At 45.4% G+C, this 20791-nt stretch overlaps 1 protein-coding gene and 1 non-coding gene across 3 annotated transcripts; both read left to right on the top strand.

Moving 5' to 3' along the window:
- Window positions 1-4764: 4764 nt before the first annotated feature.
- RGN (regucalcin) lies at window positions 4765-20581 on the top strand. 2 transcript variants are annotated; one of them, XM_012477414.2, is made up of 7 exons: window positions 4765-5044; window positions 7378-7555; window positions 10741-10923; window positions 16798-17013; window positions 18615-18746; window positions 19018-19172; window positions 20169-20581. In XM_012477414.2, the coding sequence occupies exons 2-7, from the start codon at window positions 7393-7395 to the stop codon at window positions 20217-20219; spliced, it is 900 nt and encodes a 299-aa protein (XP_012332837.1). In that variant the 5' UTR covers window positions 4765-5044; window positions 7378-7392; the 3' UTR covers window positions 20220-20581. The 2 variants fall into 2 exon arrangements, with proteins under 2 accessions (XP_012332837.1, XP_012332836.1); XM_012477413.3 differs by lacking the exon at window positions 4765-5044 and adding an exon at window positions 7077-7184.
- LOC135269971 (U6 spliceosomal RNA) lies at window positions 14317-14424 on the top strand. Its single transcript, XR_010338204.1, has one exon. It is a non-coding gene; the product is annotated as a U6 spliceosomal RNA (small nuclear RNA).
- Window positions 20582-20791: the final 210 nt, after the last annotated feature.

Genomic DNA, 20791 nt, shown 5'->3' with positions numbered 1-20791 from the left:
GTGCCCAACCTATAGTGGGTTCTTTCTAACGGCCTGTTACTGAGAAGTCCCAGGGTACCCCGTGGTGTGTGTTCTCCCTCCTCACTATAAGGAGTCAATGAACCCAGATTTGTTTGACTGCAGGCGGTCTTCGAATAAAGAGCACTTATATTGTAATCCTAGATCCTGATGTACCCTGAGAGAGCTCCTGATGAAGCAGGAGAGACAGATAAACCAATGGATCTCAGTGTGATGAGTAATGTAATAAAACATAAAGAGGCACTCCTGGGAGAGCAATGGGTCAGAGAGCCAGGAGAGTCAGCGAAGTCTTCCTGGTGGAGGGGACATTCAACTGACTCTTAGGAGTTAGTCCAGTGCAGAGGAGAGCATTGGATTAGTGGTCAGAGAAAAGCGTTCTAGGAAAAGGGAATAGCAAGTTCAAAGTCAAGAAGCAGAGAACATGGCCAGAGGTCAAGAAGGGACTCCTCACAAGTTTGAAGGGCCTGTGTGCTCGGGGTCCATTGCAGGGTGCTGTGACTACACTTTATTTTTATATTTTATTTATTATTTTTTGAAACAGTTTCTCACTCTGTCACCCAGGCTAGAGTGCAGTGGCATGATCTTGGCTCACTGCAACCTCTGCCTCCTGAGTTCAAGCAATTCTCCTGCCTCAGCCTCCCTAGCACATGCCACCACACCCAGCTAGTAGAAATGGAGTTTCACAGGCCGGGCACTGTGGCTCACTCCAGCAATCCTGCCACTTTTGGAGGCTGAGGCGGGCGGATCACAAAGTCAGGAGTTCGAGACCAGCATGACCAACATGGTGAAACCCCGTCCCTACTACAAATACAAAAATTAGCCAGTTGTGGTGGCGCAGGTTCACTTGAACCCAGGAGGCGGAGGTTGCAGTGAGCCGAGATTGCACCACTGCACTCCAGCCTGGGCCACAGAGTGAGACTCTGTCTCTCAAAAAAAAAAAAGAAAAAAGAAAAAAGAAAAGAAAAGAAAAGGGGTTTCACCATGTTGGCCAGGCTGGTCTTGAACTCCTGACCTCAAGTGATCCACCCACCTCGGCCTCCCAAAGTACCAGGATTACAGGCATGAGCCACTACGCCAGCCAATTTTAAAAGATTTATAACCAAATATTATGATTAAAGTTAACAAATCAACATTGTTTGCCTGCAGATGCTAAGGATACAGCATCACTTTTGTAGCATTGCCAAAAAGGCATAACCTGAATTAACCATGAGGAAAAATCAAGGAATCCCAAATTAAAGGACATTCTACATTTTGAACTTCAAAAATGTCAACGTCAGGGAAACAAAAAAAAGGCTGAGGAACTGTTCCAGGTGAAAAGGAACTAAATGCAGCTAAATGCAATGCCTTACCCTGGATTGGATTTAGGCATGAAACATCTTTTTTCCTTTTGTTATAAAGGACATTAGTTGGACAATTGGTGAGACTCCAATAGATAATCCTGTATCAATGATAATTTACCTGATTTTGACCATTGTGCTGTGTGTTTATGGAAGAGAATGCCCTTGCTTTCAGGACACACACTGTGAAGTACAGTAATTTTTTTTTTTTTACATAGAGTTTCACTTTTGTTGCCCAAGCTAGAGTGCAATGGTGTGATCTCGACTTACCCCAACCTCCGCCTCCCGGGTTCAAGCAATTCTGCCTCAGCCTCCAGAATAGCTGGGATTACAGGCATGCGCCACAACGCCCGGCTAATTCTGTATTTTAGGTAGAGATGGGGTTTCTCCATGTTGGTCAGGCTGGTCTTGAACCCCTGACCTCATGATCCACCCACCTTGGCCTCCCAAAGTGCTGGGATTATAGGCGTGAGCCACCATGCCCAGACTGAAGTACAGTATTTAAAGGTAAAGGAGCATCAGGTCTGCAACTTGCTCCCAAACTGGTCAGAAAAAAATTCTACATAGATGTATATGTAAATAAGAGAGAGAAGGATAATGCAAATGTGGTAAACTTAACATTTGGGGAATCTGGGTGAAGGGTAACCATGAATTTTTTTCTATTATTCTTGCAACTTTTCTGTAAGACTGAATTTTTTAAAAATAAAGTTACCCCACTCAGCAAAAAAAAGCTGAAAAAGGAAAAAGCATATAGTTTTTATTGTTGTTGTTTTGGTTTTAGAGACAGGATCCCACTCTGTCACCCAGGCTGAAGTACAGTGTCACGATCATGGCTCACTGCAAGCTCGAACTCCCCGTCTCAAGCGATCCTCTCACCTCAGCCTCCGCAGTAACTTGGGACCACAGGCTCTTGCCACCACACCTGGCTAACTCTTTTTTTTTTTTTTTTTTTTTTTTTTGAGATGGAGTCTCGCTCTCTAGCCCAGGCTGGAGTGCGGTGGCGTGATCTCGGCTCACAGCAACCTCCGCCTCCTGGGTCCTGGTTCAAGCAATTCTCCTGCCTCAGCCTCCTGAGTAACTGGGATTACAGGCACGTGCCACCATGCCCAGCTAATTTTTTTTTCTTTTTTTTTAGTAGAGACGGGGTTTCACCATGTTGGTCAGGCTAGTTTTGAATTCCTGACCTCATGATCCACCCACGTCAGCCTCCCAAAGTGCTGGGATTACAGGCATGAGCCACTGCGCCCTGCCCTAATTTTTTTTTTAATAGAGATGAGATCTTGCTGTGTTGCCCAGGCTGGTGTCAAACTCCTGGCCTCAAGTGGTCCTCCTGCCTCAGCCTCCCAAAGTACTGGGATTACAGGGTTGAGCCATGGTGCCCGGTCTAAAAAGCATTGAGTTGAAAAACCTCTGTGTCAGCACTGTGGTGGGACCCAGGGAGGTGAGAGTGAATAAGATACACCTCCTCCCCTACAAGACTCACTGTCTAGGAAGTCATTTTGGCAGCAGATCCACAGGGATGAGATGAGGCCTCCTGGAAGATGACAACAATGTGGGCAAGAAATGGGGAAGGCCTGGCCAGGCACGGTGGCTCACACCTGTAATCCCAGGACTTTGGGAGGCCAAGGCTGGCGGATCACCTGAGGTCAGGAGTTCAAGACCAGCCTGATCAACATGGAAAAACCCTGTCTCTACTAAAAATACAAAATTAGCCAGGCGTGGTGGCGGATGCCTGTAAACCCAGCTACTCAGGAGGCTAAGGCAGGAGAATCATTTGAACTCGGGAGGCGGAGGTTGCGGTGAGCCAAGATCATGCTGTTGCATTCCAGCCTGGGCAACAAGAGCGAAACTCCGTCTCAAAAAAAAAAGACAGAAATGGGGAAGGCCCGAATGAATTACGGCAGTGTCAACATAGAAGGACATTAAAGGGACAATTCTATGACTTGGTGACTAACTGGACTTGAGTTAGGGACCAAGAGGAGGCTCATGAGGTGTCAGGGCTTCTTGCACAGCCCATTGACTGAAACACAGCCCATTTCCCAAGACAGAGTGCTCAGGAGGTTAGTGGGAAATGATGTGATTGGTTTGGGACAGCTCAGTTGAGCTGCTGGCCTGTATCCTGGGGGCAACATCTGGGCCGAGATAAGGTCAGGGAGACATCAGCACTGAGGAAGTAGATGAAGAGAGGAAGGGAGTTCTTTTTGTTTGTTTTTGAGACAGAGTTCCGCTCCGTCACCGAAGCTGGAGTGCAGTGGCAGAAACACAGCTTACTGCAGCTTCGACGTCGTGGACTCAAGTGGTCCTCCTGCCTCATCCTCCTGAGTAGCTGTGACTACGGGCACGCACCACCACACCCAGATAATTTTTTTTTTTTTTTGAGAAGGGGTTTCACCCTTGTTGCGCAGGTGGAGTGTAATGGTGCAATTTCAGCTCACTGCAACCTCCGCCTCCCGGATTCAAGTGATTCTCCCGACTCAGCCTCCTGAGTAGCTGGGATTAGAGGCATGCGCCAACAAGCCCAGCTAATTTTGTATTTTTAGTAGAGACAGGGTTTCACCATGCTGGTCAGGCTGGTCTTGAACTCCTGACCTCAGGTGATCTGCCCACCTCAGCCTCCCAAAGTGCTGGGACTACAGTTTTTTTGTTTGTTTTGTTTTGTTTTTTTTAATTTTTAGTAGAGACGCAGTCTTCCTTTGTTACCAGGCTCATCTCAAACTCCTGGGCTCAAGCGATCCACCCACCCCAGCCTCCCAAAGTGTTGGGATTATGGGCTTGAGCCACTGCACTGGCCCTGGCTTTTTTTTTTTTTTTTTAATATGGGTTAGTTAGAGAAAGCCTGGACGGTCAGATTGCAGGAACAGGAATACATTTAGGCTGAGAATGGGGATGAGGAGCTGAGTGCTGTTGAGGAAAGTGTTTTCCATATAATTTGAAACTGAAATGGAGTCTTTCCTCTTCCCCCACCAAAAACGTTTCTGCAAGAGTTGGCCTTCAGCCACCAGGGTCTGCTCCATTAGAATGGGGCGAGGGGAAGCTTTGTTCTTTCCTTTTTAACCTATTTGGGTTTAACCATCCCAGTCTGTCTTTGTTCAGATTTAACAACTTTTTTTTGGTTGAAATAAGAGGTAAGTTAGCTATTCGTCCGAACTCCAAAGTTTAGGTTCACTGGGCCGTAAGCCTATACCCACCATCCCCGCGCCTGCTGAGGGCAGCTCTGCAGGATTCTTCCAGCCGCGGGGGACTGGACAGAGAGGGGAACGGGGCGGGGTCCCAGGGCCGTGCCATCCACCTGCCAAGCCTCCGGTCCCGGTCGGCGTTTCCCCTCCCTCCGGCCCGCTGCCTGACCTTCGAGCCGCCTGAGAAGTCTCCAGCCTGGTGAGTGCCTGGGCCAGGCTGGCCTCCCCGCCCCCTCCCTGGAAAGAAAAGGCCCCGGCGACAACAGAGCCAGACCCGCTCGTCCCGAACTCCCGATCGGGGGCAGTCAGAAGGAGACCGACTGCCCTGTGCCCACCCGGGGACCCGGGCCCGCTCCGCCAGGCTGGCTGGTATGCCCTCTGCAAAGCCTGCGCCAGGGACGAGGCAGGCTCAACCTTCAGATTCCCAAGGTCTCTCCGTCGCTGTCGCCATTGCTGTCGCCCGAGGCCCCAGCGGCTCTACCAGATTGTTGTAGAGGCCTCTCACCGGCACAGGTAACCCGGGGCAGCACGGGCACCTGACGCCCCGTCCCCACTCCTTGCTCTGCCCAGCTGCCCCTTTGTGGCCACCGGGCCGGGCCTAAATGAAACATTTGGCACCCCCATCCTCTCCCCACCGGCTTCCCCGAGTGAGCATGTGGTTAAAAGTCGCTATTGCAAAAGTCGTGCCTGATCTTGGGCCTTATCTAAGACTGATAGGATGAAGGCCTTTGGAATCTGAACCACCACTCCCCAACCTCCCCCTCCCCGCCCCCGCTTTTTTTTTTTTTTCATACAAGGTCTCAGTCTGTCGCCCAGGCTGGAGTGCCATGACCCAATCTCGGCTCACTGCAACCTCTGCCTCCCAGGTTCAAGCGATTTTCCTGCCTCAGCTTCCCAAGTAGCTGGGACCACAGGCTCGAACCACTAAGCCCGATTAATTTTTTGTATTTTTTGTAGAAATGGGGTTTCACAATGTTGTCCAGGCTGGTCTCAAACTCCTGACCTCAATGATCTTCCCACCTGAGCCTCCAAAGTGCTGGAATTACAGACATGAGCCATGCTAGCCTCAGGCCATTTTTAATAGCCAGAAAACATTCCAAATGCTGCTGCAAGATGCGGGCAGTTCGTATTTGGGACCGGTTTGGGTTGTGTTTCTTTTTTAAAATGTAGTTTATTGAAGGAAATATTAGATCAAACATTATTTTTCTTTTTTCTTTTTCTTTTTTTTTTTTTGAGACAGAGTCTGGCTTTGTCGCCCAGCCTGGACTGCAATGGCGTGATCACGGCTCACTGCAACCTCCATCTCCCGGGTTCAAGCGATTCTCTTGCCTCAGCCTCCTGAGTAGCTCGGATTAAGGCACCCGCTACCACACTTGGCTAATTTTTCTGTATTTTTAGTAGAGATGGTTTTTCTCCATGTTGATCAGGTTGGTCTCTAACTCCTGACCTCACATGAGCGTCCTGCCTCGGCCTCCCAAAGTGCTGGGATTACAGGTATGAGCCACTGCACCCAGCTGTTTTTCTTTTTTTCCTCCTGGATTAATTTGCCCATCCATGTGTAGGACCACTTACTTCAAAGCAGATAGCTACCCTGGGAGAAGGATGAAGATGCAAGCAATTTTTATGTATTTATTTAGAGACGGGTTCTTGCTCTGTTGCCCAGGCTGGAGTGTAGTGGTACAGTCACAGCTCACTGCAGCCTCCAACTCCCTGACTCAAACTATCTTTCCACCTCAGCCTCCGGAGCAGCTAGGACCACAGGCACGCGCCACTACCCCCAGCTAATTTTTGGTCGTTTTGTAGAGTCAGGGTCTCACTATGTTGCCCACACCAGTCCCAGACTCCTGGGCCCAAGCAATCTTCCTGCCTCAGCCTCCTAAAGGGCTGGGATTATAGGCCTGAGCCACTGTGCCTGACAGATGCAGGCAGTGTCCTGGAAACCACCTACTCAGGGCAGAGGTGCAGAAAGAAAGATTGCTCTTGAAAATTGCCTGTCTTTCCTCTCCCACGTGGGATTCTTATCTGATTTTTTCTTCTTTTCAGATAATTTTTCTCTGTCTTCTCCCAGTTCACTGGTCACGGTCTCTGGCCTAAAGTCCCAGCATAGAATGTTCCTCTCCTTTGGAGTCCAACACTCCTTGCCAAACTGGCCCGGTGTCTTCCTGGGAAGCAAGAAATCACGGAGGGGCTGTCAGTTTCTGCCAGGGTGGTTAGATGCTGTTCTCTTCTCCTCTCCTTCCATGATCCGCGTTGGGAAACGCGTGTTCAAATTCAGCGTGTTCTCCTTGGTGAACATAGTCCTAAAAATGGAGTTCATAAAAATCAACCGCATGGAGAAGAAAAATACATACATACATATGGCAGCTCAGAAAATGCAAGTGTGGAGGGCCCTGGCCTCTGTACCCTCAGAGAAGGGGCCCAATAGCATCAACAGAAGGCGGGGAGCAGAAGGCGCCCTGCAGACACCCAGAGGGGCCACCAATGAGCAAACTGCCCAGCTCCCTGACCCGCCCTGGGGCCCAGGATATTGACATAAAAGGCGGCCTTGCACTATTTCAACAGCCAGTTCTCTGAGGGTCACAAACGCCAAGTGGAGGTCAGAGTGTTGCTTTTTTGTTTTCTTTTTAAAAGATCATTTGAGAAACACGTCACTGTAAGTTGGTTGAAGATGTGTCACGGTCTCTCTTATCAGCTCTTTTCTTTTGCCTACGTGTGTCTCTCCCTGTCACATTTCATATCTTGGTCTGATTTGGGGGAGGTGTATCCAGCCTTGCCAGTTCTCAGCCAGGTGTTTTACTCTTTGTTCTGTGGGATGACCTCTCAGTCACCTCTGTTACCTTCCATAGATCTCCTCCGTGACCATGTCTTCCATTAAGATCGAGTGTGTTTTGCCGGAGAACTGCCGGTGCGGTGAGTCTCCAGTATGGGTGGAAGCGTCCAACTCTCTGCTCTTCGTAGACATTCCTGCAAAAAAGATTTGCCAGTGGGATTCGCTCACCAAGCAAGTACAGCGAGTGACCGTGGGTAAGGATGAAGGCTGGGCTGAGATCAGTCAGCTACCTTTTCCCAGGGGAGGGGCAGTCACCATGGTGCCCTTGTTCAAGCACACTAGATACACTCATCATGCTGTCTGTGTCCCCACTCCATATCCTCCCACTGTGACCCAGAGATTAATTATGGATGGTCAATACTTTCTTCTTCCTCTTCGAATGAGGAGCAACATTCCCAGTTTTTGGTTTTGTTTTGTTTTGTTTTGAGACAGGGTCTCACTGTGTTTGTTGTCCAGGCTGGAGTGCCATGGTGTGATCACGACTCACTGCAGCCTTGATCTCCTGGGGCTCAAGGGATCCTCCTGCCTCAGCCTCCCTAGTAACTATGACCACAGGTGCGTGCCACTATGTCCAACTAGTTTGTATTTTTTGTACAGATGGGGTTTCACCATGTTGCCCACCCACCTCGACTCCCAAAGAAAGTGCTGGGATTACAGGCATGAGCCACCACGCCCAGCCTGTTCCCAGTTTTGTCTGGATGCAGGGATGCTCTAGTTCCTGTGTTTCCTTAATACCATCAGCTAGCCATGGAAAGTTAAAGACCCAGTTATCTGCCTTGGGTCAGGCTAAGACCTTAATTTAAACAAGAAAACAAAACAAAACAGGTGTTTCCCTTCTTTGAATGTGAAAACTAGCTTTTGGATGTATAAACCAGGGCTATCTTTGATCACCGCACAAAATAGGATTCACAACGGAATTTGAATGTGATGCATTTATGGCCCTGTGAATTCTGAAGAAGGGATTTATCTCTTTCTATGGCCCAAGGGAACAGCCTTGATGTGATTACCAATAGAGAAGGAAGTTTCTTGTTTACACTGAGCCCATGGGAAAAAACATCAGGAATTCCTATAACCTTGGGACACTCTTTGTCAACCCAGAACTGGGAACCTCAATTTTTTTCTTTTTCTTTTTCTTTTTTTTTTTTTTTTTTTTTTGTGAGACAGAGTCTGGCTCTGTCACCCAGGCTGGAGTGCAATAATGCAAACATGGCTCACTGTAGCCTCAATCTCCCAGGCTCAAGCGATCCTCCTACCTTAGCCTTCTGAGTAGCTGGAACCACAGGCATATACCACCACACCTAGCTATTATTACTATTATTATTATTATTTTGTAGAGACAGGGTCTCCCTATATTGCCCAGGCTGGTCTTAAACTCCTGGGGTCAAGCAGTCTTCCTGCCTTGGCCTCCCAAAGTGCTGGGATTATAGGCATGAGCCACCACGCCCAGCCTCAAACTTCCTTTTTTTTTTTTTCAAATGAAAGGGAGCAACTTTTTAATTCGCGCAGAAGTATGACTGTAGTAAAGTGACTGTTACCTCTGAGGGTAGAGTGGGGATGGGGTCCCCTTGCCTTTTCTAGTCTCTTTTGCAGCAGACACACATGCCAACCTGTTCCCTGAAAAGCCCCCCGCCAACTCATGGAAAGGGCTGTGGTGTCAGCAGTAGCTTACAGAGCTACCAAGAGAAGTCTCAGGCTGCAGGTTGGGGTCCCTGACGAGAAGTCATCCTTCTAATAGTGTCCTATGCATTCCCTGGGACCCTTGATGACTCCAAAGTGTGAGCAGGGCTTTGAGCCAAGGGTGGCTCCCGAAGCTCCCATTATCTCACACGGAATGGGTGCTTAGGAAATGTTTTCAAAATCAATTCTGATAAATTTATTTCCTGTGACTGATCACCACAGCAATCAATCTTTCCACTTAAACAAACAAACAAACCAAAACAGCATTTCTTGGCCAGGTGCAGTACCTCACGCCTATAATCTCAACACTGAGAGGCTGAGGTGGATGGATCACTTGAGGCCAGGAGTTCAAGAATAGCCTGACCATCATGGCGAAACCCCGTCTCTACTGAAAACACAGAAATTAGCTGGGCATGGTGGCACAGCCTGTAGTCCCAGCTACTCGGGAACCTGAGGCAGGACAATTGCTTGAACCCGGGAGGAGGAGGTTGCAGTGAGTCGAGATTATGACACTGCACTCCAACCTGGGCAACAGAGCAAGACTCCGTCTCAAAAAAAAAAAAAAGTGGTCTTATACAGGGAAAAATATTAAACGAAGAAAACCTAAAATTTAAAAACATAAAATATAGTAATGTAATGAAGAGATGTATTGTACTATCTCTGCATCTACATTTCTATCTATTATTTTTTACCATGCTTACTTACAAAAAAGGTTCTGAGAAACAATTTGCAATTAAATACATGTAATATAGGGCCCCTTAGAAAAGACAAATCCTGGGCCAGGCACGGTGGCTCACACCTATAATCCCAACACTTTGGGAGGCCAAGGCAGGTGGATCACTTGAGGTCAAGAGTTCGAAACCAGCCTGGCCAACATGGTGAAACCCCATTTCTACTGGAAAAAAAAAAAAATTAGCCAGGCATGGTGGCGCACGCCTGTAATCCCAGCTACTCAGGAGGCTGAGGCAGAGAATTGCTTGAACCCAGGAGGCAGAGGTTCCTGTGAGCCAAGATTGCACCATTGCACTCCAGCCTGGGTAACAAGAGCAAAACTCTGTCTCAAAAATAAAGAAGAAAGAAAGAGAGAGAGAGAGCACGTGAGAGAGATGAAAGAAAGAAAGAAGAAAGAAAGAGAGAGAAAGAGAGAAAGAGAAGGAGGAGGGGAGGGGAGGGAGGGAGGGAGGAAGGAAGGAAGGAAGGAAGGAAGGAAGGAAGGAAGGAAGGAAGGATCCTGGATTGGAGAGGGAGAGAGATATCACAAAACCTACCTCCTGTAACTAAACTCAGTTTGTGTCTCTGAATTTTCTCGAGCATTTTCTGGCAAAATAGAGCATCACTCACTCTGTGATGACTGTCCTGGTGCCTCTAGATTAGAAACTCCTCCTCTGAACTGAATGTGGCACCTGCCCCATATCATGGCCACTGTGCTTTCACTTCTCTGCTTCTCCCACTAGACTGGGAGCTTCCAGAGGAGTTGGGTTTTATTACATTTCTATCTATTGCTACCCAGATCAGCAAACAGAATTCATACTCAACAAATGTACTAGGTTACATAGCCTTCCCTACTCAACAGAAGGAAGAGAGCGCTCCCATTGTCACGAGAGCTGGGCTGTCCCTCCAAGAGATGCCAGGTAGCACAGTGACCTCAGTCGCCTCAGCCACTAAACTGGTGCTGCCTTTTACTGCTGCTTTGCTTCTACAGATGCCCCAGTCAGCTCTGTGGCTCTTCGCCAGTCAGGAGGCTATGTTGCCACCATTGGAACAAAGTTCTGTGCCTTGAACTGGGAAGAACAATCGGTAATTGTCCTGGCCACAGTGGATAACGACAAGAAAAACAATCGCTTCAATGACGGGAAGGTGGATCCTGCCGGGAGGTACTTTGCTGGTAAGATTTATCTTAACTGAGCCTTGGAGGAAATACTTTGACATACAAAGTTCTCACTACTGGCTGGGGTGACAGCTCACGCCTGTAATCCCAGCACTTTGGGAGGCCAAGGCGGGCAGGTTGTCTGAGCCCAGGAGTTGGAGACCAGCCTGGGCAACATGATGAAACCCCGTCGCTACCAAAAATACAAAAAATTAGCGGGCTGTGGTGGTGGGCACCTGTAGTCCCAGCTACTCAGGAGTCTGAGTTGGGAGGATCATCTGAGCCCAGGAGGTCGAGGCTGCAGTGAGCCAAGATCATGCCACTGCACTCCAACCTGGATGACAGAGTGAGACCCTAAAATGAATGAAATTAATAAATAAATAAATTTCTCACTACCTCAAAAATGTTCTTTATAATGAATCTTGGGTTCTTCTTTTATTATTGCCTGAGTAACTTGTAGCACTAAAAAAATACAGAGGTTTTGTTGCGAATGTTTAAATCGGAGATATTTTCAAATTTACAGGAAAAAGTAAGAACAGTACAAACCACACTTGTATACCTTTTACCGTTTCGCCTATTGCTAACATTTTGTTCCGTTTGCTTTAGCATTTGCTGTCTGTATATATCTAAACATATTTATGTCCAGAGTCTTTTTTAAAAAACTAAATCAATAAATAGAGATAAGATCTCACTATGTACCCAGGCTGGTCTTGAACTCCTGAGCTCAAGTGATCCTCATGCCTTGGCCTCCCAAAGTGCTGGGATAGCAGGTGTGAGCCACTGCGCCCGGTCTATCTCCAGAATCATTTGAGAGTAGGTCTCATATATATTCAATGTGCCTTTACCCCTAAAATGTTGCAGTGTGAATTTCCCAAGAAAGATAACGTATTCTTACGTGACCACAGTTAGAGTGATGAACTTAAAGAAGTTTAGGCTGGGCGTGGTGGCTCATGCCTGTAATCCCAGCACTTTGGAGGCCAAGGAAGGCGGATCACCTGAGGTCAGGAGTTCGAGACCAACCTGGCCAATGTGGTGAAACTCCGTCTCTACTAAAAATATAAAAAAATTAGCTGGGTGTGGTGGTGGGCACCTGTAATCCCAGCTGCTTGGGAGGCTGAGGTAGGAGAATCACTTGAACCCAGGAGTCAGAGGTTGCAGCGAACTGAGATTGTACCACTCACTCCAGCCTGAGCAACAGAGTGGGACGCTATCTCAAAAAAAAAAGAAGTTTAACATTGATACAGTCATTTTATCTGATATACTATCTGTATCCCAGTTTTGTCAATTGTGCAAAAATGTCCTTTCTCGCATTTTTCCCTCTAGCACAGGACCCGGTCTAGGGTCGTGGATTGCATTTCATTTTCATATCTCTTTGATCTTTTTTAAAACTGGAACATTTTCATAGACTTTCTTTGTTTTTTATAATGTTGCCATTTTTTAAGAATACAGCCAGCCTTACCCAACTCCCCTGTTTTTTAATAGGGCATTCCTTATTTAGTATTTGTCTGGTGTTTGCTTGTGATCAAGTTAATGTTATACATTCCTGACTGGAAGACCGCATAGATAATGTTCTGTTCTCAGGGTAACCCATCTGGAGGAACACGATGTGCATGTGTCCCCTCATTGGTGATTTTGATCACCAGCTTAAGGCCTTGTCAGATTTCTCTACTGGATAACTATTTTTAAATGCAATTTATAAGCAATTTGTGGGGGTTCTTAGTTATCTATTGCTATATGAGAAATTACCCTGAAACTTAGAGGCTTAAAATAAGAAATATTTATGATCTCACATGGTTTTTGAAGGTCAAGGATCTGGGTGCAGCTTAGCTGGATGGACTCAGTTCAGGCTATCTCATAAGACTGTAGTCAAGCTTTCTGCAGGGGCTGCAGCCTCAGAAAAGGCTGGATTCCCTGAAGGGGTCTGGAGGATCTACTTCCAAGCTCACTCACATAGGGATTGGCAGGAGTCTTCAGTTCCTTAGCTGGTGGGTCTCTCCATAGGGCTGCTCAGGACGTGGCTGCCCCTAGAACCAGTGGTAAGAGGAGAGAGAGAGAGAAAGAGAAAGAGAGAGACAAACACACATGCACCAAAGATTCAAGATGGAAGCTACAGTCTTTAACCAATCTTGGAAGTGACATACCATCACTTCTGCCATATGCTTGGTCACAAAGTGACAGAGGAAACTATCCAAGGGTGAGAATACTGAAAGGTAGGAATCATTGGGGGTATCTTGGAGTCTGGCTACAACATGAGGAGATATTTTAAGTCCATGCAAATACCCTGGTCCTCATCAAAATTTCTCCCTTAAGTTTTACATTCATTGATGATTCTTTCTTGAACCAATCTTTACTAAGATGGTTGCAGAATGACTAATATGCAGCTTTAAAAGAATTTTATCGGCTGGGCACGGTGACTCACATTTGTAATCCCAGCACTTTGGAAGGCTGAGGTGGGTGGCTCATGAGGTCAGGAGATCGAGATCATCCTGGCCAGCATGGTGAAACCCTGTCTCTACTAAAAATACAAAAAAAAAAAAAAAAAAAAATAGCCAGGTGTCGTGGTGTGCACCTATAGTCCCAGCTACTCGGGAGACTGAGGCAGTAGTATCACTGGAACCCAGGAGGCGGAGGTTTCAGTGAGCCGAGATCACACCACTGCACTCCAGCCTGGGCAACAGAAGGAAACTCCGTCTCAAAAATAATAATAATTGTATCTACAGTTTTTAATCAGATAATGAATTTTACATATCTTTCTCATCATGATAACCCTCTAAGTTAGCCAAAGTTGATTCTCCATCTCTGCTATTCCCACCTCCCCACACTGGTGACTCACATTGTTGGCCCTGCTGTCCTGGTCCTATGCACGTTCAACATGGAATGCAGCAGAGCTCAGAGCAACTGACTATAGACTGCTTCCCATCTTCCTGGACTTTATACAACCACAGATATGGCCCCAGACAGGTTGAAAGATTAAAGATGAGAATCTGCTGGAAGCCCTTCTGCCAGTGATTTTTTTTTTTTTTTTTTTTTGAGACAAAGTCTCACTCTGTCACCCAGGCTGGCACGTAGTGACATGATCTCGGCTCACTGCAAACTCCGCCTCCCTGGTTCAAGCAATTCTCCTGCCTCAGCCTCCTGAGTAGCTGGAACTACAGGCACATGTCACCACACCCGGCTAATTTTTGTATTTTTAGTAGAGACGGGTTTTCACCATGTTGGCCAGGCTGGTCTCTAACTCCTGACCTCAGGTGATCCGCCCGCCTGAGCCTCCCAAAGTGATGGGATCATAGGTGTGAGCCGCTGCACCTGTCCTGCCAGTAATTTCTGCAGGATAAAGATACATGATTGGATAATTCACCCCCTGGTGAAATTGATTTTCTCTCTCCCTTTTGACTAGAAGTTGACAGTTTTGTGCTCGCTTCAGCAGCATATCTACTAAAACTGGAACAATACAGAGATTAGCATGGGCTCTGCACAAGGATCACACACACGCAAATGCATGAAGCACTCCATATTTTTTTTAAAGTTTACAGTTCTGAGGCACTTTGTGAGACAAAAATAAAGATGCATTCTTAGCATGCATCTGGGGTCATCAGGAGACCTCTTAAAATTGTAGATGTCATTATGAGTCGACCTATTAGGAATTACTATAGTATTCTATAGTAATAATACTAATATATATAATAATATATATAATACTAATATATATAATATATATTAGTATTCTATAGTAATAATATTAATATATAATACTAATATATGTAATATATATTAGTATTCTATAGTAATACTAATACATATAATATTTATATTATATATATATTATTTATATTATATATATTATTTATATATAATATTTATATATTATATCATATTATAGTATATTATAATATGGTATTATGATATAATATATATTATGTAATATATAACATATATTATATAACCTAAGTATATACAATATAACATATACTTAGCTAGAGTGCTTGAGTCCGGGAGGTTGAGGCTGCAGTGAGCTGTGATCATGCCACTGCGCTCCAGCCTGGGCAACAGAGCAAGACTCTGCTAAAAAAAGAAGAAGAAGAAGGAGAAGGAGAAAGAGAAGGAGACAGAGAGGGAGGAGGAGGAGGCTTGGCATGCCTGTGACCCCAGCACTTTGAAGGCCGAAGCAGGTGGATTGCTTGAGTGCTTGAGCTACTCGAGAGGCTGACGTAGGAGAATCACCTGAGCCTGGGAGGTGGCGACTGCAGTGAGCCAAGATCACATCACTGCACTCCAGCCTGGGCAACCAGAGCAAGTCTAGGAGTCCAAGACCAGCCTGGCCAACATGGCAAAACCCCATCTCTACTAAAAATACAAGAACTAGCCTGGTGTGGTGGCGTGCACCTGTAGTCCCAGCTACTCGGGAGGCTGGGGCAGGAGAATTGCTTGAACCTGGGTGGTGGAGGTTGCAGTGAGCTGAGATCGCGCCACTGTGCTCCAGCCTGGGCAATAGATGGAGACTCTGTCTTAAAAAAAAAAAAAGGCAACAGTATTTGGCATTGCCCTTTGGGGACTGCAGCTGCACCCAATGGAGAGGAATGTCTCCCTCCCTTGGAGTTTGCATTCCTACAGTTTCCTGCTGCTGGCCATGCTCTCTGCCGTTGCTATCCCTGCTGCAGAATTGTCTGGGGACTGGTGCATGAGAAAATGGAGAAAAGGGAGTGGGAAATAACCTAGGGATTTTCTCCACTCTCTCCGAGCTTCAGGAGTTTCCTTTTCTGCTACTCCAGCCAGATCTAGAGGGTTTCTCTTGGATCTCTGTCTGCACCACAGTGCACACTTCCAGATTGCAGGCTGCATTGAGTTCAGGCTGGGAGATAGCAGAGAAGAAAATGAAGCGCTCACCATCTGTTCAGTGGTACTTCCAATTCTGCTGTTCTTCCCTGAGCTGCCTGCTAATATTTGCTTTTCAGAGTTCTAAGATGGCTGTGCCATGCATTTCATCCAGGTTGTTTGTTTGTTTTGAGGCCAAGTCTCGCTCTGTGGCCCAGGCTGGAGTGCAGTGGCACGATCTGGGCTCACTGCAACCTCCAACTCCCAGGTTCAAGTGATTCTCCTGCCTCAGCCTCCCGAGTAGCTGGAACTACAAGTGCATGCCACTACGTCCGGCTAATTTTTTGTATTTTTAGCAGAGACGGGGTTTCACCATGTTGGCTAGAATGGTCTGGATTTCCTGACCTCGTGATCTGCCAGCCTTGGCCTCCCATAGTGCTGGGATGACAGGCATGAACCACCGCGCCCGGCCTTATCCAGGTTTTACAGGTGTGCCCAGTGGGAGAAAATGAGGTTCGTGCATGTTTACTCCTTGTTATCTTGAACCAGAACCTCTCAGCGCAGTTTTAATTTGCATTATATGCAAGGTAATTGTCATTTAAAAATATATATAGGGCCCAGATTGAAATTGTGTAGTGATTTCCTTTTTTAATTTTCTTTTCTTTTTTTTTTTTTTTTTTTTTTTTTGAGATGGAGTCTTAATCTATCTCCCAGGCTGGAGTGCAGTGGCGCGATCCCGGCTCACCACAACCTCTGCCTCCCAGGTGCAAGCAGTTCTCCTGCCTCAACCTCCTGAGTAGCTGGGATTACAGGTGCACGCCACCATGCCCAGTTAATTTTTGTATTTTTAGTAGAGACGGGGTTTCACCATGTTGGCCAGGATGGTCTCGAACTCTTTACCTCGTGATCCGCCCACCTTGGCCTCCCTAAGTGCTGGGATTACAGGCGTGAGCCACTGTGCCCGACTGTATAATGATTTCCTTTGATTTACTCACTGGAAAGGGTCCCTGGTGAGAAAGGATGGTGTCGTGCATGGGGCGAGATGCTGTGCGGCAGAGCTGAGTTCTTTGGTTTTTATAGGCACCATGGCCGAGGAAACAGCTCCGGCAGTTCTTGAGCGACACCAAGGGGCCCTGTACTCCCTCTTTCCTGACCACCACGTGAAAAAGTACTTTGACCAGGTGGACATCTCCAATGGTTTGGATTGGTCGTTAGATCACAAAATCTTCTATTACATCGACAGCCTGTCCTACTCCGTGGATGCCTTTGACTATGACCTGCAGACAGGACAGATCTGTATGTATTTTTCACTGTTTGTCTCAGTGCTGCCACTATTGTTTTCATCTGTTTGTGACTAGTAAGGCGCCTCTCTCTTGCCCCATGTGAAGAGGTCCTTACTTTAATGGAGAGTTTTCTGATGCTATTATTCCAATATAGTAATGATAGCACAGACTTGACTATGCTGCCAGTCAAATCATGACCCTCAACATATTTAAATATGGCAAGAGTTTGGCAAAATATGAATAGATCCAGGGGAGCTAATGAAAAATAATTAATAAAAATATGGATAGAGTCTCAGTCCTCTTCCTTGCCATCATCATCAGAAAGAGGCTCAGTTCAAAAGGGATCGTGTTCTCCCAGGAGGTGCCTAAAGGCAGATAATACGTAAAAAAATATTGGGCAAAAGAGCAGAAAACTTGAGGTTTTTGATTGCTATTTCTTGTTTGTACTTAAGTTAACCATAGGCAAGTACTCAGAAGCAAATTACCAACCTTTCAAAATGGAGAAGCAAGAAAAAAAGTATTTGCACGTTGTCCAACTCCATCAATATGCTTGAAAGGAGCCGTAGTTGGAAACCTGGAGGAAAGGAATTATTTAGAACCTAGAAGAGGGTCCTTGAAACTGTTTCATGAAAGGTGCCAAACCTTTTATGAAACAAAAGAGCAAAACTAATGATAAAAATGACTTGGGAAAAATATCCCCAGAACTCTGCATGCAGATTTAATCAGAGGCAAACTATTCTGGTGCAGATGTTTTCCTTTGAAATATGTAGAGCTGGGGAGTCTGAGGCAGGAGAATCACTTGAACCTGGGAGGCGGAAGTTGCAGTGAGCCAAGATCGAGCCATTGCACTCCAGCCTGGCTACAGAGCAAGACTCCGTCTCAAAAAAGTAAAAAGAAAGAAACATGTAGTGCTCTCTTTTTATGACTGTTTTTGCCCATTTTCATTATATGTGGTTTTAACATTTTTCCATTATACCTTAATCTGATGACTGCAGTGACCTGGACTTTGTAGCATAAAGTTCTTCTGGATTTTTATATTTGTTTTTTGTGTACTGTGGTTATCCCCCTTAAGGCCACCTAGTTAGTTTCTGAGTGCCCCTCCTGCCAGAAACAGGCTCTTCTAATATTTGGTCTTGATTTTGAAGCACTCAGTCAGGCAAAAAAAGAACTCATATATCTTGCTAGTTTCTGTTCATGAACTGTTCACGTGGTACCATTAAGTTGCCTTGCGGATCTCAGAGTTGATCAAAGTAGGCATTTTTGTAACTGAAACAGCAAAGGTCTAACCACAAGCTGACATGAACTTGACAGAGATATGCAGGGCCCCAGTTCAGGTCAGCTTCAAAAAGAACTATTATCGGTACTTTTGTAAGAATTCTGCTTCCTTTTTTCTGTCTCCCTCTGAAAGCTTAAACAGATATGCCTGTCCCCAAACAGAAGACAATGAATCCATCCTGATCATGTGGAAAAAATCCTTTATTCACATGCCAGACACTGGATAAGCCAAAGTGATCAGTATTTATAACCAGCTTGAGAGCTGCCTGTTTCATTCTCAGTATTTAGTGGCCTCTTGTTTGTTGTGGTTCTGTTTTTGTTTTTGTCTTTTAACCATAGCCAACCGCAGAAGTGTTTACAAGCTGGAAAAAGAAGAACAAATCCCAGATGGAATGTGTATTGATGCTGAGGGGAAGCTCTGGGTGGCCTGTTACAATGGAGGAAGAGTGATTCGTTTAGATCCTGTGACAGGTAGGCCCGCAGCGAAATGAAAAATCCTTGTCATGGCTAGGCAGAGATATAGCCCGAAAGCTACAGTCAGAATTTCTTATCCTGTAGAGGTGCATCTTTTCGCTCAAAATAAATCGTCAGGGCAAGTAGATTAAATATTAAATGCATGGATGAATCCTGACCTCCACAGTCTTCTTAGATCTTGCCTATTACTCTGCAAAGGGCCCAGAAATGATACACGGATTGGAAATTGCTACAACTTAAACTTTAAATAAAATATTTGGTGGTCTAGGGAAAAGACTTCAAACTGTGAAGTTGCCTGTTGATAAAACAACTTCATGCTGCTTTGGAGGGAAGGATTACTCTGAAATGTATGTGACCTGCGCCCGGGATGGAATGGACCCCGAGGGTCTTTTGAGACAACCTGAAGCTGGTGGAATTTTCAAGGTGATACGGCTATTTCTTTTATTTTGGGGGTGGGGTGGGGGGTCCCCTGTAAGTAACTGACTGTTTGGTACTTTTGCATACTTCCAAAGCATTATCCTATTTAGCATGGTAAGCTCATCGTGCTAGACTGAAAAACATTTTATTTCTTTTTTTTTTTTTTTGAGATGGAGTCTTGCTCTGTCGCCCAGCCTGGAATGCAATGGTGCAATCTCGGCTCACTGCAACCTCCACCTCCTGGGTTCAAGCGATTCTCCTACCTCAGCCTCCCAAGTAGCTGGGACTACAGGTGCATGCCGCCATGCCCAGCTAATTTTTTGTATTTTAGCGGAGACGAGGTTTCACCATGTTGCCCAGGCTGGTCTCAATCTCCTGAGTTCAGGCAATCCGCCTGCCTCGGCCTCCCAAAGTGCTACGACTACAGGCATGAGCCACCGTACCCTGCCTTATTTTGATTTTCCAGAAAGTAACTTATCTGAAGTCCAAGATGATGCGTTTACCCTACTTTGTACATTACTTTGATTTTTTTCTTCATGTTTATTGAAATTTTTCAAATCAGTAGAATGTTTCAAACCAATATTTGAAATCCTTTAAACCAGTATTTGCAACATGCCTAGAAGGTCGATTGTTTTGCTGTCTTAAGGATTCTTCCGATGTTTAACATCTTTTGGCAGCAGGATAAAAACTGATAAAGATCATAGAGCTTTTGAGCTGAAAATAAATACATAATGTCGAAACCTCTTTCTTAGCGGGTGGCAGATGATAAAACTAATTCAGTTTTAAATCCAAGTTAGTCATAAATTGTTGCTAGTTGAATTGTAAACTATATGAATAGTTGAGTTGGACCATAAAGACCCAGTCAGGTAATTCCCTTTTATGATAGGAAATAAAACAAGGATAATAGGTGGCTAAGTATATTATTACAAATCATAAAAATGATTTTGAAGAATACTTGTAAATTACCTTTTGTCTCAGTTTTCCTCTTTTGTTTTTCAACAGATAACTGGTCTGGGGGTCAAAGGAATTGCTCCCTACTCCTATGCAGGATGAGGACAGGTTGTTCCTGCCAGAGGGAGCTCTGAAGACAACTAGAGAATTCTGGGGCTAAAATTTCAATCTAGTTAGAAAGAAAAATGAGGCAATGATCTTATTAACAGGGCTAAATTTAAATTTACAACTTATAAAAGGTAGAGCATTTTTTAACAAGGAGCGACAGGTGGTTCTGATAACACACTATAAGGCTTTCCGTAAAAGGTACTATAGAAGGACATAGAATGGTTCAACTGTCAGTCAGTCTCTTGATTCTTTGTAAATTTGCCGGGGTGGGTGGGTACGTATCTCTTCTTGATTCTGCATTTCATACTTAACTATATTAAAGCTTCAAGGAACAATAAATAGTAACCTGGTAATGACCTATTATGTTCCTTTTTATTTTCATCATAATCTTATAAAATATGCCACAGTGCTAACTAACCTACTTAGATATTACACTTTCCTATGTGTTACTTTACAAACTAAAATGCAGCTGGAGGATGACTCAAACATGCTGTCAAAATCCTTGGTTCCAGCTGCCACCTACTGGATGTAAAAGTAATATGTCTCTTTGGAAAGAATACTTATTT

Source organism: Aotus nancymaae, unplaced genomic scaffold (assembly GCF_030222135.1).
Source record: "Aotus nancymaae isolate 86718 unplaced genomic scaffold, 86718_ANA_hifiasm-v0.15.2.pri h1tg000058l, whole genome shotgun sequence".
NCBI classification, from domain to species: domain Eukaryota; kingdom Metazoa; phylum Chordata; class Mammalia; order Primates; family Aotidae; genus Aotus; species Aotus nancymaae.
This window is presented reverse-complemented; position numbering and strand designations above follow the sequence as displayed.

Bases quoted from the DNA above. Each gene is read 5' to 3' on its own strand.
- RGN (XM_012477414.2), top strand. From the start codon at position 7,393: ATGTCTTCCATTAAGATCGAGTGTGTTTTGCCGGAGAACTGCCGGTGC. The intron at 7,556-10,740 runs GTAAGGATGAAG...TTGCTTCTACAG, and splicing joins AGTACAGCGAGTGACCGTGG to ATGCCCCAGTCAGCTCTGTG. The intron at 19,173-20,168 runs GTGATACGGCTA...GTTTTTCAACAG, and splicing joins AAGCTGGTGGAATTTTCAAG to ATAACTGGTCTGGGGGTCAA.